General features: G+C 52.3%; 5 protein-coding genes across 5 annotated transcripts; 4 read left to right on the forward strand and 1 right to left on the reverse strand.

Moving 5' to 3' along the window:
* Positions 1-1216: 1216 nt before the first annotated feature.
* On the forward strand, positions 1217-4113 carry BDW47DRAFT_115684 (mRNA-binding protein PUF3; the record flags this gene model as incomplete). The annotated part of the gene is made up of 5 exons (XM_024814829.1): positions 1217-1286; positions 1345-2684; positions 2762-3040; positions 3093-3648; positions 3713-4113. 5 exons carry the CDS (start codon positions 1217-1219, stop codon positions 4111-4113), a joined length of 2646 nt encoding a protein of 881 aa, XP_024675154.1.
* Positions 4114-4999: 886 nt separating this feature from the next.
* Positions 5000-6033, forward strand: cwc21 (U2-type spliceosomal complex subunit CWC21). The gene has a single exon (XM_024819776.1). It carries the CDS (start codon positions 5239-5241, stop codon positions 5929-5931), a length of 693 nt encoding a protein of 230 aa, XP_024675155.1. The 5' UTR covers positions 5000-5238; the 3' UTR covers positions 5932-6033.
* Positions 6034-6149: 116 nt separating this feature from the next.
* On the reverse strand, positions 6150-9866 carry BDW47DRAFT_134217 (ATP-dependent RNA helicase ECM16; the record flags this gene model as incomplete). Its single annotated transcript, XM_024818038.1, has 2 exons — positions 9600-9866; positions 6150-9542 (listed from the first exon to the last, which is right to left on the reverse strand). The coding sequence occupies exons 1-2, from the start codon at positions 9804-9806 to the stop codon at positions 6150-6152; spliced, it is 3600 nt and encodes a 1199-aa protein (XP_024675156.1). The 5' UTR covers positions 9807-9866.
* Positions 9867-10022: 156 nt separating this feature from the next.
* On the forward strand, positions 10023-11327 carry BDW47DRAFT_100567 (uncharacterized protein). The gene is made up of 2 exons (XM_024811464.1): positions 10023-10227; positions 10281-11327. The coding sequence occupies exons 1-2, from the start codon at positions 10054-10056 to the stop codon at positions 10578-10580; spliced, it is 474 nt and encodes a 157-aa protein (XP_024675157.1). The 5' UTR covers positions 10023-10053; the 3' UTR covers positions 10581-11327.
* Positions 11328-11544: 217 nt separating this feature from the next.
* BDW47DRAFT_75683 (uncharacterized protein) lies at positions 11545-14447 on the forward strand. The gene is made up of 8 exons (XM_024819777.1): positions 11545-12719; positions 12845-13036; positions 13086-13264; positions 13317-13428; positions 13480-13540; positions 13588-13874; positions 13931-14031; positions 14105-14447. Exons 1-8 carry the CDS (start codon positions 11871-11873, stop codon positions 14385-14387), a joined length of 2064 nt encoding a protein of 687 aa, XP_024675158.1. The 5' UTR covers positions 11545-11870; the 3' UTR covers positions 14388-14447.
* The last annotated feature ends 172 nt before the right edge of the window (positions 14448-14619 follow it).

Below are 14619 nucleotides of genomic sequence, written 5' to 3' on the forward strand. Positions count from 1 at the left end.
ACCGGTCAAGACTCCACTAATCACGGACTGATCGCTGCTCGATTTGCGCATCCAACACATTCTTCCCCATACCAGCTGCAATTTCACCCAGCCCTCTCACCCCTCCTCCACCACGAACGAACCCCCCCTTGCTGCAGCACGCACAAAAAAAATACCCCATCCGAACTCCCTTTCTCCATCGCTGTGTCTGATTCGAATTAAACCTTCTGGGTTCGCCCGCTCCACCGTCACGTCTCCACGGGGCACATGAGGCCGATCTGCGAAATTCGAGCTTCCTGGAGCATGCACGGAGTCTAGTCACGTCGCGACAGTTTATACTTATTATCCTCCGGTCAGCTGGTAGCTGAGCATTACACCCGACAAACGAAAGGGGAGCCCTTCTCGATTGTTGTCACCTTGCGTCGAGTTCGCACCTGCCTCGCTCGACCACTCGTCATTTTCTTCCTTGCCCGCCGGCCATTTCCAACCTTCCTCCCTTTCGTCCTCACCCCTGTGATCGTCTGTATACGTTGTATATTCTTTTGCTTTTTCTTTTCAAATCTCTCGCACTTCGGAATTGAAAGGGCAACGGACGAAAGAAAAAAAAAGAGGCTGTTATATCAGTTTCATATATTATTTTCCCCCTCACGTCGGTCCCTCTCGTGCGGTCCGCTGGAGTTCTTGCCACTAGTAAGTTGACTTGTCTGTCCTGCTAGGAAGGGCGGGAAGAAGGAAAATTTTTTTTTTAAAAAAAAATCGAAATCAAATTCAAATATCCCTTGGTTGAGGTTTCCACGAGCTAATGAGAATTTTTGATCCTCGTGCAGTTCATTATCTATCGTGTACCTAAACGAGGAGCCTGTGGCTCTCGGTGCACGCATATTCAGGCGATACCTTCCCCCGAAATCGCAACGAGGGATACCCACACAGAAAAGGAACAAGCTTCGTGGCTTTGACGCCTACTACCAACCGTTGACTTTCCACGACCCGCCGACGTGATACCCCGACGCGTTTGATACTTTTTATCTTTATATTTACGACATATACTGCACTGGAATGACAGGAAGTTCAGATTCGGTGCATAAGGTGCGTCTCCATACCCTGACCCGGTTGGATTGCTAGGCTAACGGAAGCGGTGATGCTATAGGCACGGCCGAAAGGATCGTCGAACATGGCTCCATCCAGCATGAACCCATCATCTCTGAATGGGGATAGATCGCGAGGGAGGCATCCAAGTATGGCGAACGGCTTTGGCAGTGGCAATTCCGGCTGGAGCTCCGCGAATATATGGAACGGCAATCTAGGAGGTAGGGCCTGGGAATTCCCTGCAGCTCTCATGACGCCCGTACTAACGATGCTTGACAGACCAGAACCTGAACGAGGCCGTTTTAGAGGGGAAAGCCGGCTCGAGCTCGCTGTTATCCACGTCAGAGTCGGACGGGTGGGGGAGCCGCGGTCGTCATAACCTTCCCTGGGATACGATCAACTCGTCCTCGGGCTCCCTGTCACGGGCTCACAATGCCAGCATGACCACCTCGCCAGTGCAGACCCGCGGGAACGAGCGAAGTGTGGCGGCCCTCTCCGAGACGACTGATCCCTCGTACTTCTCCATCCCCAGGTCGTCTGCCATTGGGTCCTCCATTGGTGCGACGCCTCACAACACCTACCTGCATAGTACGCCGGATGCCATCTCGCCCTCCAACGATGGCAACAGCTTTGGTGCCTTCAATGGTTTGAGGAATGGAGAAAGTCGGCGGCACGCCAGTGCCACCAGTGTGACTGGTTTCGGCGGGGCTGCGAGGGGGCCTGGGTTCTCGATCAAGCCAGGCTTCGCAAGCCCGCTGGACAACGCAAGGTCCGAGGAAATCGGGGGATCCGCGGCCATGTCTTCGTTGCCGCAGGCTCTGCCTGATAAAGTTCCTCCACCTCTCGCCCGCAACACCTATACCCATGCAGCGCACAATTCTGCATCTTTCACGTCGCACCGGCCCACGCACTCGTCATTCCCGTCGTTCCATTCAGATAGCCAAGGGTTCGATGGTCGGATTGGGAACGGATCCGTGGATTTTAACCGGTTGCAAATAAGTGACAACAGCATGTTGCCGTCACATTCCGTAACAAATCGATCGACCTATCTGTCTAGTCCGTCCCTGGATGAGCAGTTCGCCCGATACAACTATCAACCGGGGGCCGACGATGTCGCCTACCAGACGATGTCGGGCTACCGAGGGGACCCCGCGGCGGACGTGCAATTGGGTTACCCAGCGATCAGGCCGCGGATTGGGGACAACGTCTCCCCGTCCGAATATCGGATGGATAGCCCGTTTTACAATGGTCTGGACGGTAATCCCTCCAACATGCCGCACTTTCGAAACTCTTCCGGAAGCCGCTTGTCAGAGCACCAAGCCGCCAACTTGGAGCGACGGTTGCGAGCGTACCAGCCCGATCATGATTTTCTGCCGGCCTCGGGAAACCCCTTGCAGCAACGGTTCCCTTCTTCCAGTCGACCGGCTTACGACATGGTCCAGTTTCCCGCGGCACATCTGACCCAAATGGCTGGCGTGGCCCCATACTACGGCGTGCCCCAGTTTACCGGACCTGCTATGTCTACCAGAGGTTCCCGTGATCAACCGTCGCCGCACCGAAGTATCGTTCTGGAAGAGTTTCGCGCCAACAGCAAGGGTAGTAAACGATATGAGTTGAAAGTAAGTTTTTTTTTTTTTTTTCCCCCTTGTCCCTCAGGCTGGAACGCGCGCGACACATGCTCACACACGGACCGCAGGATATATACGGACATATAGTGGAGTTCAGCGGTGACCAGCATGGGTCTCGATTTATTCAACAAAAGCTAGAGACGGCAAACAGCGATGAAAAGGAACAAGTCTTCAAGGAGATTCTGGACAACTGCATCCAGCTCATGTCCGACGTCTTTGGAAACTACGTCATCCAGAAAATGTTCGAGCATGGCAACCAGACCCAGAAAAAGATGTTGGCCTACAGCATGAAGAACCATATCCTGGTTTTGTCCACGCAGATGTATGGGTGCCGTGTGGTTCAGAAGGTGAGCAGTTCTCTACCACCTGTGGCGCTCGTCGCTAATCAAATAATGGCAGGCTTTGGAACACGTCCTTACCGACCAGCAAGCAGCGATGGTCAAGGAGCTGGAGCCATCCGTGTTGCGCTGTGTGCGTGACCAAAACGGCAACCATGTCATCCAGAAGGCTATCGAACGGGTTCCATCCGAGCATGTGCAATTCATCATCAACGCCTTCAAGGGGCAGGTTGACAAACTTGCCACCCATCCGTACGGGTGCCGGGTCATCCAACGGATGCTGGAGCACTGCCAGGAGGCTGACCGACGATCCATCCTCGAGGAGCTCCATGCATGCACATCGAAGCTCATCGCGGATCAATTCGGCAACTACGTGATTCAGCATGTGATTGAGAATGGGGATGAGGACGACCGGGCTCAGATGGTCGCGGTCGTCATCACCCATGTGATCACGTACTCGAAGCACAAGTTTGCCAGCAATGTGGTCGAGAAGTGTATCGAGTTTGGAACGGAAGCTCACCGGCAGGAGATCTTCCACCAATTGACGTCGCAGGATGCAGATGGCAACAGCGCACTGCAAGGTCTCATGCGCGACCAGTTCGGGAATTATGTCATTCGTGAGTTCCATCTTGGATATCTCTCTCTCTTTCCCGCGTACTCCATTGCTAATACCCATGGCAGAGAAGGTTCTCGCGATGCTCAAGGGTGCGGATCGAGAGGCCCTGGTGGAGCGGATCAAGCCAATCTTGAAAGATCTCAAGGACAAGTCTCACGGGCGGCAAATCATGGCCATTGAGAAACAGATTAATGACGCGGAAGCTCCTGCGGGCCCCCTTGCTCACACGGCGTCGTCCACAACGCCCCCCAACTCTCACAAGTCCTCTCCGCAGCCGTCCAAGCGGTCCGTGAATGGCATTGACAACTGCCGGGTTCCTGTGGTCGGAGCTGCCCCGCCCACGCCGCCTCCCACCGACACGCAGTGCCCTGGGGATGCTTCTACCGAATCCAAAAACATCGCACGAACCACCGTCACGCGCTTGGCCGAGTCGGAGTCTGCAGACGCCGCCTCTGTCGGTACATGATATACATCGTTGCTTCTATTGATACATTTTTTTTTTCTGTTCCCTCGGGGCCCGGGGCATGTTTAACTTCTAATTCGGGGCGTCTACATACAGGTCTATTATGGGAAATATGAGGTATCACTAATGGGATTTGGTGCTTTTCTTTTTTCTTTGTTTTTTTTTTTCCCCCACTTGTTTCCTCTTTTCCTTTTTCTTTCTCATCTTTTACTCCCTGACACCCCACGGCATGGCGACAATCATGACTCAGAGCCGTGATGGGATTAGTGCTGACCTTTCTACTTTCTTGCCTTCATTATTTCTTTACACTATCACTATTTCCATCACCCTTTCACCCCTTGCGCCTCCCTTCTCGACATATTCTTCATGCTTTATATCTTTAATCTGTGCATGTCTTTTCTTCCCGAAGCTGATGTGATGAAACGAGAACACGCCTCCATAACTGTCAGTAAATGGTTTTGTTATTTGCTCCTTGTTCGAATATGAGGGATCGGCGTCTAAATGGGTGAAACAAAGGGGATTGGACAGAAAGGGTTTACAAAAATGGGGAAACAAACCTTGGACATAGGGGAAGACCTGGAAATAGGCTGACACAAGCACATGCCTGGTGCATGTCGAGGTCTGTTATGTCGGTATACAGCGAGTAGGCTAAATTGAACATTACTCCCCATGGTTTTTCCAGTAGGAATCGTCTTGATTGTACTGTCGCAAAAGCACTGTAGTAACGATTAGTCCATCGGGCATGAAGTATATACATTGTCGAGATGTTTGGTTGTTATCAGCGTTATCTCCACGTGACCCATATCTCCGATGCGGAACTTCGCCACGGCTTGCAAACTATCTGGACGTTGATCCCGACTGCGACTCTGGTTGGTATCAACAGCGCAAAGTACCTTATTACCCACCTCTCAGACTGTCACCTCAGATCTACTACCGAGCAATTTACCAATTTCCATACCTACCATCAACCCACCACCGAAACAAAAGCGCAACTCAGCAAAACCTCCAATCCACCCACTCAGGCCCATCCAAACACAACCCAACAAGAAAGTCCCTCGACATACATAACCAAAACCAACCCCACAACCAGACCAGAAGGGAAAAAAAAAAGAAAACAAATCAACCAAAATGTCCTCCAACGTCGGCCTCTCCACGCCCCGAGGCAGCGGCACATCGGGCTACGTGCAGCGCAACAGCGCGTTCATGAAACCCCGCAACACGGGCTACGGGGCGCCTTACCCGCCCGTCGCAGGCGCAGGCGCCGCACTGGACGCGGGGAAACCGTTCAGGCAGCGGATGCCGGATCGGCAGATTCTGGAACATGATCGGCGGAGGGAGATCGAGGTGAGGGTTATGGAGGAGAGGGAGAGGTTGGAGGAGGAGAATGAGGAGATTGAGGAGATGGGTGAGGATCAGAAGGCGGGGAAGGAGGAGGAGAGAGGGGAAAAGAAAGGTGGGGAGGATGGGGAGGTTGATGAGAGTGGTGATGGTGGTGAAGATGGGAAGAGGAGGGTTCTGTCTGAAGAGGAGATCGATGAGCGGTGTGAGGTTTTGAGAGCGAGGTTGTTGAGGGAGTTGGATGAGGGGGATGATTCTTCCAGGGGAGGGCGCTCCGGGCCTGCGGATGACAGGAAGGGTGGAAACAAAGGGAGGAAGCAGTTCAAGGCGTATCAGGTGCATGAGCTTGCTGAGGCGAAGATCGAGGAGAGTGAGCGGTTGCGGAGGGCTTTGGGGATCAGGGAGGATAAGGAGACGGGGGAGATTTCGAGCTCGAGGGATTATGGGTTTTCTGAGAGGAGGAGGGAGAGGGAGAGGTATTAGCTTCTTTTCTTCTTTTCTTTGTCTTTTGTATCTGGGTTTGTTGGTTTAGGCTTTGGCGTTAGGGTTATCATTGTCATTAATAGTTCTTTTACTATGTTGATCAAAATGAAGACGACTGAACTGAGTGAGAAATACGTCTACGAACTATCGGTCCATACAGTATTTAGAATAGTCATACCATCATAATATTCAAAATCATGGGTATAATATATACACTACTAAACAAACTTTTCAATCACCCAGCCCTCCTTCGGGTCCTTCCTTTGAACCACCTTCTTAGCCGGCAACGGCCACCCCGTCCCCCCACCTTCACCCACCAGCGACGGAATGACCCAGCACGCGCGGCGCGGGGGGATCCCATCGATCTGCTCAATCTTGCCGATAGGCTTCCCATACTGAAGAAGCGGGGTGCCGTGAGCAAGCGCAGAAAGCTGCAGCCCGCTGGGCGCGACGAGCGGGTGCATTCTGATCTTGGGCGCTTGGTCGGAGACGACCGACGGCGCGGACTGCTGGAGGTGCGTATAGATGATGTACTGGGGCATTTCCTTGGGGGTGAGGCCTGCGATCAGCGATGACGGGTGTACGTAGACGGCCTTTTCGTGGAGCTCGGTTGTGGGACCCTCGCGGGACTTGAAGAGCGTTAGGTACGGGACATCGATGGCGCGCTTTGGGGTTCGGTCGATTTCCGGGGGCACGGGCGCGAGGTCGGCGCGGATGGCGACGTTGTCGATGAAGCCTGCGGTGATGATCTGCTTGAGGGCCTTAGTCTGCTTGTCTGATGGCTCGGGGAGACGGGGCTGGTATGCGCCCATGATGCCCGGGTTGTTGGCGCGGACGATGTCTGCGAGCTGGCTTCGGAGCTGGGCGGCTTCTTTCAAGCCCTTGGCGCGGAGGAACATGCTTTCGCAGAAGGACTCCCCGTCGGGGGCGTAGGCGTAGGCGCAGATTGCGGACAGGTACTTGAGCGCGTCGGAGGTGTCGTCGTGCTTGCTGAAGAGACGGTGGGCTCGCGCGTGGTCCTTGGCGCGCTGTGCCCGGGCGGTGTCTTCGAGCCGGTCGGCGTTGGTGTAGACACTTCTCTTGGTGTCTTCGTCATGTTGCGCGGAATTTTGCGCGGGTGCCGCCGGTGGGTCGATCTGGTTTGCGGGGACAAACAGGTCCCCGACTGCGAGGGCAGCAACGAGCGCGATGACATAGGGCATGCAGCCGTGTTGGTTGCCGATGTAGAGCATCTTGCTGAAGCGAGGCGACAGGGGGTAGGTCGACAAACGCTTGCCAATCTGGGTGATTTGCCCATCGGCCGTGAGCGCGCCCAGGTTCTTCAGCAGCTTCTCGGCCTTGAATAGGCCCTGTCGGCTGGGCGGCGTAGGGAACGGGAAGTTGATGACATTGTGAAGACCCATGCTCTTCATCTGTAGCACGACTCCTTCAATGGGCGTCCGCAAAATCTCTGGCTCTGTGTATTCGGCGAAATGGCCTTCGTAAACCGCGGATGAGTATAATCGGTAGCAGTGGCCGGGTCCTGTTCGACCGGCTCGTCCTGCTCTCTGGTTTGAGCTGGCCTTGCTGATCCAGTCGACTTGGAACTTTTGTACCCCCGTCTCCAGATCGTATTGTTTCTCTTTGGCTCGTCCGCAGTCAAAGACATATTTGATGCCGGGGATCGTCAGACTTGTTTCGGCCACGTTGGTCGCTAGTACGATAAGCCGTGAGCCTTCCGGTGGCTGTTCGAAAACCCTCAGCTGCTCCTTGGTAGGCAGCTGCGAATACAATGGGAGCACGTGTACCCTCGTCGACGAGTCCATTGCTTCCTCGCCCAAATCGAACTCCTCATCTTCTTCGGGGTCGTCCAGACCGGTGATCTCGACGTCGCTGTAGTCATCCTCCTCATCGCCAATATTGGATAGGTCAGCACCTCCAATATCGAGGTCCTCTGCCTCCAGTGGAGCATCGTTCGCCGTGATTTGGACCTTGGCCTGTGTGAGATCCCCTCGTTGCGTGGGCTTGAAAGTCTGCTTGAGACGCTTGGCAAGGCTTCTGATTTCACCCTGTCCGGTCAAAAACACGAGCATGCCGCCGGGAGGCAACTTGCGGTGGCCTCTGGAGACCTTGCGGAACGCTTCCTCCACATAGTCGCGATGCGTGGTTCGGGCGAAGTGCACCGTGACGGGGTATTGGCGGCCTTCGGCCTGGACTAATGGCGGAGGTCCCTGGCGGAACAAGCTTGTGTTCTGGGTGAAATCCGAAATACGAAGCGTTGCAGACATGACCACGAGTTTCAGGGGTTTGACCTTCGGATCCTCCGCGCCCATCGTCTTTCGCAAGTCGACAATCCGGCTCACCATGCCAATGAGAATGTCCGTGTTGACACTTCGCTCGTGAGCTTCATCAATTACAATGATGGAGTACTTGCTCAGAGAGAAGTCTTCGGCGATTTCACGGATAAGGATACCATCGGTCATGAACTTGATGGCAGTCTTGCTGGAAACTGTGCTCTCGAATCGGATCTGGTAAGAGACCTGGTCGGAAAACTGGCCCAATTCATCGCCGACACGCTTGGCCATACTGACGGCGGCAACCCGACGGGGTTGGGTCACTGCGATCATCCCTGGATTGGGACTGTCGGGATTGCCGTACCCAGCTTCGAACAGGAACTGTGGGAGCTGCGTAGTCTTTCCGCTACCAGTGGCTCCCCAAATCACGATGGCGGGATTGTTATGGATTGCTTCCATGATCTTCTGCTCCTCACCCACAACAGGAAGTCCCAAGCGCGCATTCTGGATCTCTTCAGTCCGATTAACTGGGACACTGAAAGCCTTCCGATAAGGGTTGCCCTTGGTCACCTGAAGCTCTGCAGGAAGTGGCTCCTCGATCTCAACAGTATTTCTGACAGGCTTTTTAGATTCGAGGACGAACGGTTGCTCTTCGGCGGTAACTGGAGTGGTGGCGGGTGTGAATCCCACGGTATCGTTGATCTGTTGCCTGGCCCAAGACTTGAAGGCGGATTGACGGGGCATCGGCTTGACTGAACCATCTTCCTCATCTTCTTCATCTTCTTCGTCCTCGTCACTGTCTTCATCGCTGTCATCCTCAGTACCATCCACTGACGACTCTTCGGACTCTCCTTCGCTATCCTCATTATCCATGTCCTCTTCGTCGTCGTCACTATCCTCCTCTGATCCATCGTCTTGGCTTGTCGCATCGTCTTCCGAGCCGAATCCTTCCCACGGGACATCCTGTACTTCAATCACCGTTGGTTTCGGTTTCGGTGCGGGCTTTCGCTTTTTGAGGACAGGGAATCCATCCGGGCCCAGCTCAAGAGGTCGCTTGAGACCGCTACCGACAGCCTGTGTTTCTTTGGGCGGTGCTGCAAATGCCGCGGCTTTATTCGATTTCGGGTCCTTCTCGACGAAAGAATCGTCTGTCTCATCGCCGGACAAGTCTTGGTTCATATGACCATCGTGTTCCCGAGACGGGTTCGAACGATAGTCGCCATCCTCTCTTTTGCGTTTCCCGAGCTCCCTCGTACGCAATAGGCCTGAAGTGTCAGCTTTCGATTCAGCGAGCTTTTTCAGCAGCTCGACATTCTCTTCTTTCTTTAATTTGTTTTCCTGCTCTAAGTTAGTATACACGGGCACCTATATGACTCCGGCATGATCCTCGCATACAATGTATTTATCCAGACGCTTCTGCTTCTTGGAGGAAATATTCGAGTGCTGCGCTCTTAAATTCTCTCTGAGATCTTGCCGTCTGGCTTCCTTCTCACTTTTGGAGACCGGTTGTATCTCGGTGGCATTCGAGTCTAGACCCACGGCGCCCTTCTCCTGTTTCTGGCGGTGCTTTTGCTTCCGCTGGCGAGGGACGAACTTGGGCATCTTCAATTCTGTCTGCGACTTCTCCTCAACAAAATCGGAGTAGGACGAGCAGCAATCCCCAAGAAAAAAAAAAGATTGGAGTAGACCAAATAAGAAAAACTCGGGCGGCGGTGGGATTCTGCCCGCCGATCGGGGAGACTGCGTTGACCGCCTTGGAACATGTGCCGCTGACGATTCCCCACCATGGCGTTCTGTTTACCAACCAACCAACTAGACATCCAAATCGAAGAAAGAAAGGCAATCCACCATGGCTAATTCATTTGACGTCAACCAACTCCCAGACCATCTGGACCTCCCTTTCCCTGCTGCCACGAAGCAAGCCACTGGTGTGATCAATGGAGTCCAAACCGATGTGATGTCGCTGAGCTTCAGCGATAAGATCCTCTTTACCATATCTCAAAAAGGCCGGCTCGGTCACTGGGTTCGTGGTTCACGCTCTAGTGATCCTGTCAGCGCGTAACTAATTGGCTGCAGCTACATGTCCCTCTGGGCAGTCAAAACCCAGGCACGGATGGGGCGCACACTATCCCAGAATCCGCAGACGACGACAGCCTTCTTCCAATGGCTAGCTTGACTGCCACTTCTTTGCTGGGGGGCCGGCTTCCTGGACATGAGACGATTGGTCAGCTATATGCCCGTCAGGTGGCTAGTATCATTGTGACGAAGAACCCCAATGAGAAACGTTTGCTCGTTGTTGGGATCGGGCTTGAGACCGCCGAGGCTGATCGCGATGTCTTTTTTGGAATTACGGATCTTGCGCTTCAGTGCATCTAGAGAGACCTAATCCGGCCGTGGGGGAAGCCAAAAAGTGATGCGTGGAAGAGAAGGGGCGATGCATGAGCTCAGAAATATGAAGCCAACAGGAACCGAGGCACAGGTTTACAAAACATCGATATGTTACGGCCCCGGCAGTCGCTTTGGTCGCCTTTTAGGGTGCAAAACGGCGCATCTCAAAACCCGCGAAGATAATCCCATGTCTGCACGGCAAATCTCTTATGGCCCTGGACAATCTGATACCAAGAACAGCTCGGCCGTTGATTGCATAAGTCGTTCACGGCAGTTTCTCGTCATCTCGGATCAAGGAATAGACGATCAGAAACTTTTATTCCCAGGCTGATGGCAAGTCAGAAAGTCATACGGTGCTGCAAAGCTCGTACAGTCCCCCTTCTCGCAGCAGAGGATATGGTTTCGAAATTGCCATCCTACCGCAGCCGCCAACCAGTTTTTTTATGGCCGTTTCCCTACACGCCTTATCCAGAGAAAGCAGTGCGTGGATAGTTTGGACAGGATACAGGTGTTGCAAGGGGCTCAAGACAGGACTAAAATATTGTCTTCCATTCTTGTGGCACTCCAGCTTTGGTTATAGACCAACAAGTTCTACTGTTATTGAAAGACAGTGCAGCATTTACCGTCGGGTGTTTTTCCTGTGAGAAACTGATTTTTCTACTTTCTGAGATAAAAGTAGTGAATAATAGCCTCGAGAGGGATAAATATCTACTTTTCCTTTTCTTAGCTTCTAACCTACGTTGGTTGGATGATTGAATACAGCTACAATACCACTTCATAGCCGTCTTCCCAGTAGTCATTGCAACCTTTTTCCCAAGGATAGAGCTTATAATACAGAATTCGTTCACCGTCCTGGTCTGTGACCGTCTCAGTCACGTGATTGTAGCGAAACAACAACAATCACTGGTAGTTGAACCTTCTCCAGCTCTCCTCTGCAGCTTCTACTCCATCATTCGCGTTCCTCTACTTCCTCATCGTGATATTGCGGTGCCTAGTATTCCCATTACTACCCTGCGCATCAAGGCCCGATTTGAGTTCCATGAGATCACCCCTGCACTCATTGCGCGCCATTTGCGTAGTACTATTTACATAGTACTGCTTTTCATTGATTCAACCAATATTTTCCCAATATCATTCTACTGAGGCCATTTCATTTCCCCAGATTTGGCAAGGCTTGTGTGAGACAACCAACTCATTCTTTCCTACCATCTCCTTGTCATCTCAGAGATATTTGTTGTCTATCTTGCCACTTAAAACCCTTACAGCCAAGTCTCCACCATGGATGCAGGAGACCAGGAAGACCAAGAGCTGCGAGAGGCCATTGCCGCGTCTCTGGAAGATGGGCGGAACTCGAACCATGTTGTCTCTCACGGACCCCAACAGGTTGTTGATCTTACTGCCGAGTCAGATGACGAAGTAGTCCCGATCTTTCCAAAATCACAATCTTTGGTAGGCTCTGAGACGGACGATGAAGCAGGCCAGGAGAAGAGCGATTATGACGATGAAGACCTCAGACGGGCTATTGAGCTATCCGTACAGGAAGAAAGTGACGTTCAAATCACACAATCTTCCCGCGTTGATCGTACAAGCGAGCATTCAATCCCTCCTTCTTCGAAGGAACCTGAAAATCCATCGAATGATCAACAACATTCAACACCAACCGGCATTCTGGGCCTGGATCGGAAACAAATGGAGCAAGAGCGCCTTGCACGCTTCGCCAAACGAAAGGCTGAGCGTAGTGCGTCTACTGATGAGCGCGATGTTAAACACCCGCGGATTGATTCTCCACCGAAGCCCCAGAAGATTAGCTCAAAGGACGTCCCTGTGTACGATACAGCAGGCAAGCCAGATGGCTCTAGTCAGGATATCTCTGGGAAGACGCAGCAGAATCCCCAGCCATCCCTTAGTCCGTCCGTTCAATTTCCAATGGGCACCGTGAAGAAAACATGGGCCTTTAGCTGCCGTAGAATGGGCGACGATATCAAAATCGAAGAGGTCTTTCAAAAGTCTGACCTTGAACTTGCTGTCTTGAGCTCATTCATGTGGGACATGGAATGGCTTTTCTCAAAGCTGGATACAAGGAAGACGCGTCTTCTCTTGATGATGCAGGCTAAGGACGATGCTACTGTAAGTTTTCCTATCGGTATCCGGATTGGGATGCTCGCGACATCATATTGTCTATTTGATCGACTTCTGTGACCTTCGCTGTTTACAGTAAGCACTTATCATGCTTCAAAGCTAACCCTTTCAAGAAACGCCAATATGAGGCCGAGACCGCTTCCTTGCCTAATCTGAGACTGTGTTTCCCACCAATGGAAGCACAAGTGAATTGCATGCATTCAAAGTTGATGCTTCTCTTCCATCCTCAGTATCTCCGGATTGTTGTACCAACAGCCAATCTCGTGCCTTACGACTGGGGCGAGATGGGAGGTGTCATGGAAAACGTATGTCGCATTTGATCTCCAAATTTTTCGTGAGCTAACTGGAGCGCAGAGTGTTTTTCTTATTGATCTTCCCAAGAAGAAAGAATCCGCAAGCCATACAGTTGCAACGGCCTTTTTCGAAGAGTTGGCCTATTTCCTCAAAGCCAGCGCCTTGAACGAGAATATCATATCGAAACTCAACCTTTTTGACTTTAGCAGTACCTCTCACATTGCATTTGTTCACACCATGTAAGTGCCAGTCTCTACACAACATGTCGCAATGAAAGCTTATCCCATTCAGTGGCGGCTCGCATACAGGGGATGCGTGGAAACGGACGGGGTACTGTGGTTTAGGACGCTCAGTGAACAACCTGGGCTTACAGGTGTCGAAGCCGCTCAATCTCGACTTTGTCGTCAGTTATCCTTGATCACTATCTAGATTACAACCACACTAACAAGCACAGACATCATCCCTGGGATCCTTGACTGACGAATTCTTGAGATCACTGTACCTAGCAGCGCAAGGTAAGTTGGCAACAAGTAGCAAGATAACCACAAACTAAATGTCCAAGGCGACGACGGAACAACCGAATACACCCTTCGAACCGCGAAATCCTTCCCAGCCAGAAGCCGCACCGACCCCAACCGACTGATCCAGAAAAACACCGCCGCAGAATGGAAGGACAACAGATTCCGGGCGTATTTCCCTTCGCAGATGACAGTCGACGCATCTAAGGGCGGGCCGAACTGCGCAGGAACGATCTGCTTCCAGTCCAAATGGTACAGCAACCCGAAATTCCCGCGCCATATCCTCAGGGACAGTGTGAGCGAGAGGGGAAACGTACTCATGCACAGCAAGGTATGTCCACCCGCCTCAAACATCTGATGTGATATGGCAGCTGCTAACAGTGCAAGATTCTCTACGTGAGACCGGACGAGCCAATCCCACTACCTAACAACAAACAGTGCCAGGCATGGGCATACGTAGGAAGCGCAAATCTATCCGAGAGCGCCTGGTGCGTTCCCAAACCCCAGCCCACTTCCACAGAGAGACACCGCGACCCCGCTAACAAGACGCCACCAAAACAGGGGCCGCCTCGTTCAAGACCGCGCGACAAAAGAACCCAAACTCAACTGTCGAAACTGGGAATGCGGCGTCTTGATCCCAGTCATCAACGACTCTACATCTGCACCCGCAGAAAGTAGAAGCCCAGCCCAGGAAGGCAAATCACAGCCCGGATATTCACCCCAGGAATCAGCAACCCATCTAGACATGTTTAGAAATGTTGTCCCCGTGCCGATGCGTCTCCCTGGTGCTCGGTATGAACCGGATCGGAGACCGTGGTATTACATGGAGACTGATTTAACATGATCAGTCGATCGAGGTCTTCTTCAGAGGATGATGTGGGGGCGTGGGTTATTACAAGGAAATGAGATAACAGAGATTGATTGAGTAATGGCATACTTGTTTCAATGATACATACCTATCTATTGTCCTTTTTATCATGAGGGTTATCCATCTCACTCAATGGAAATGGTTCAAATTATTGTAGTTACCTGACTAGATAGTAAGAAACTATTTTCCTTCTTTCTCCTCATAAGAA

The sequence above is a fragment of the Aspergillus candidus genome (assembly GCF_002847045.1).
Source record: "Aspergillus candidus strain CBS 102.13 unplaced genomic scaffold BDW47scaffold_6, whole genome shotgun sequence".
Lineage (NCBI taxonomy): Eukaryota > Fungi > Ascomycota > Eurotiomycetes > Eurotiales > Aspergillaceae > Aspergillus > Aspergillus candidus.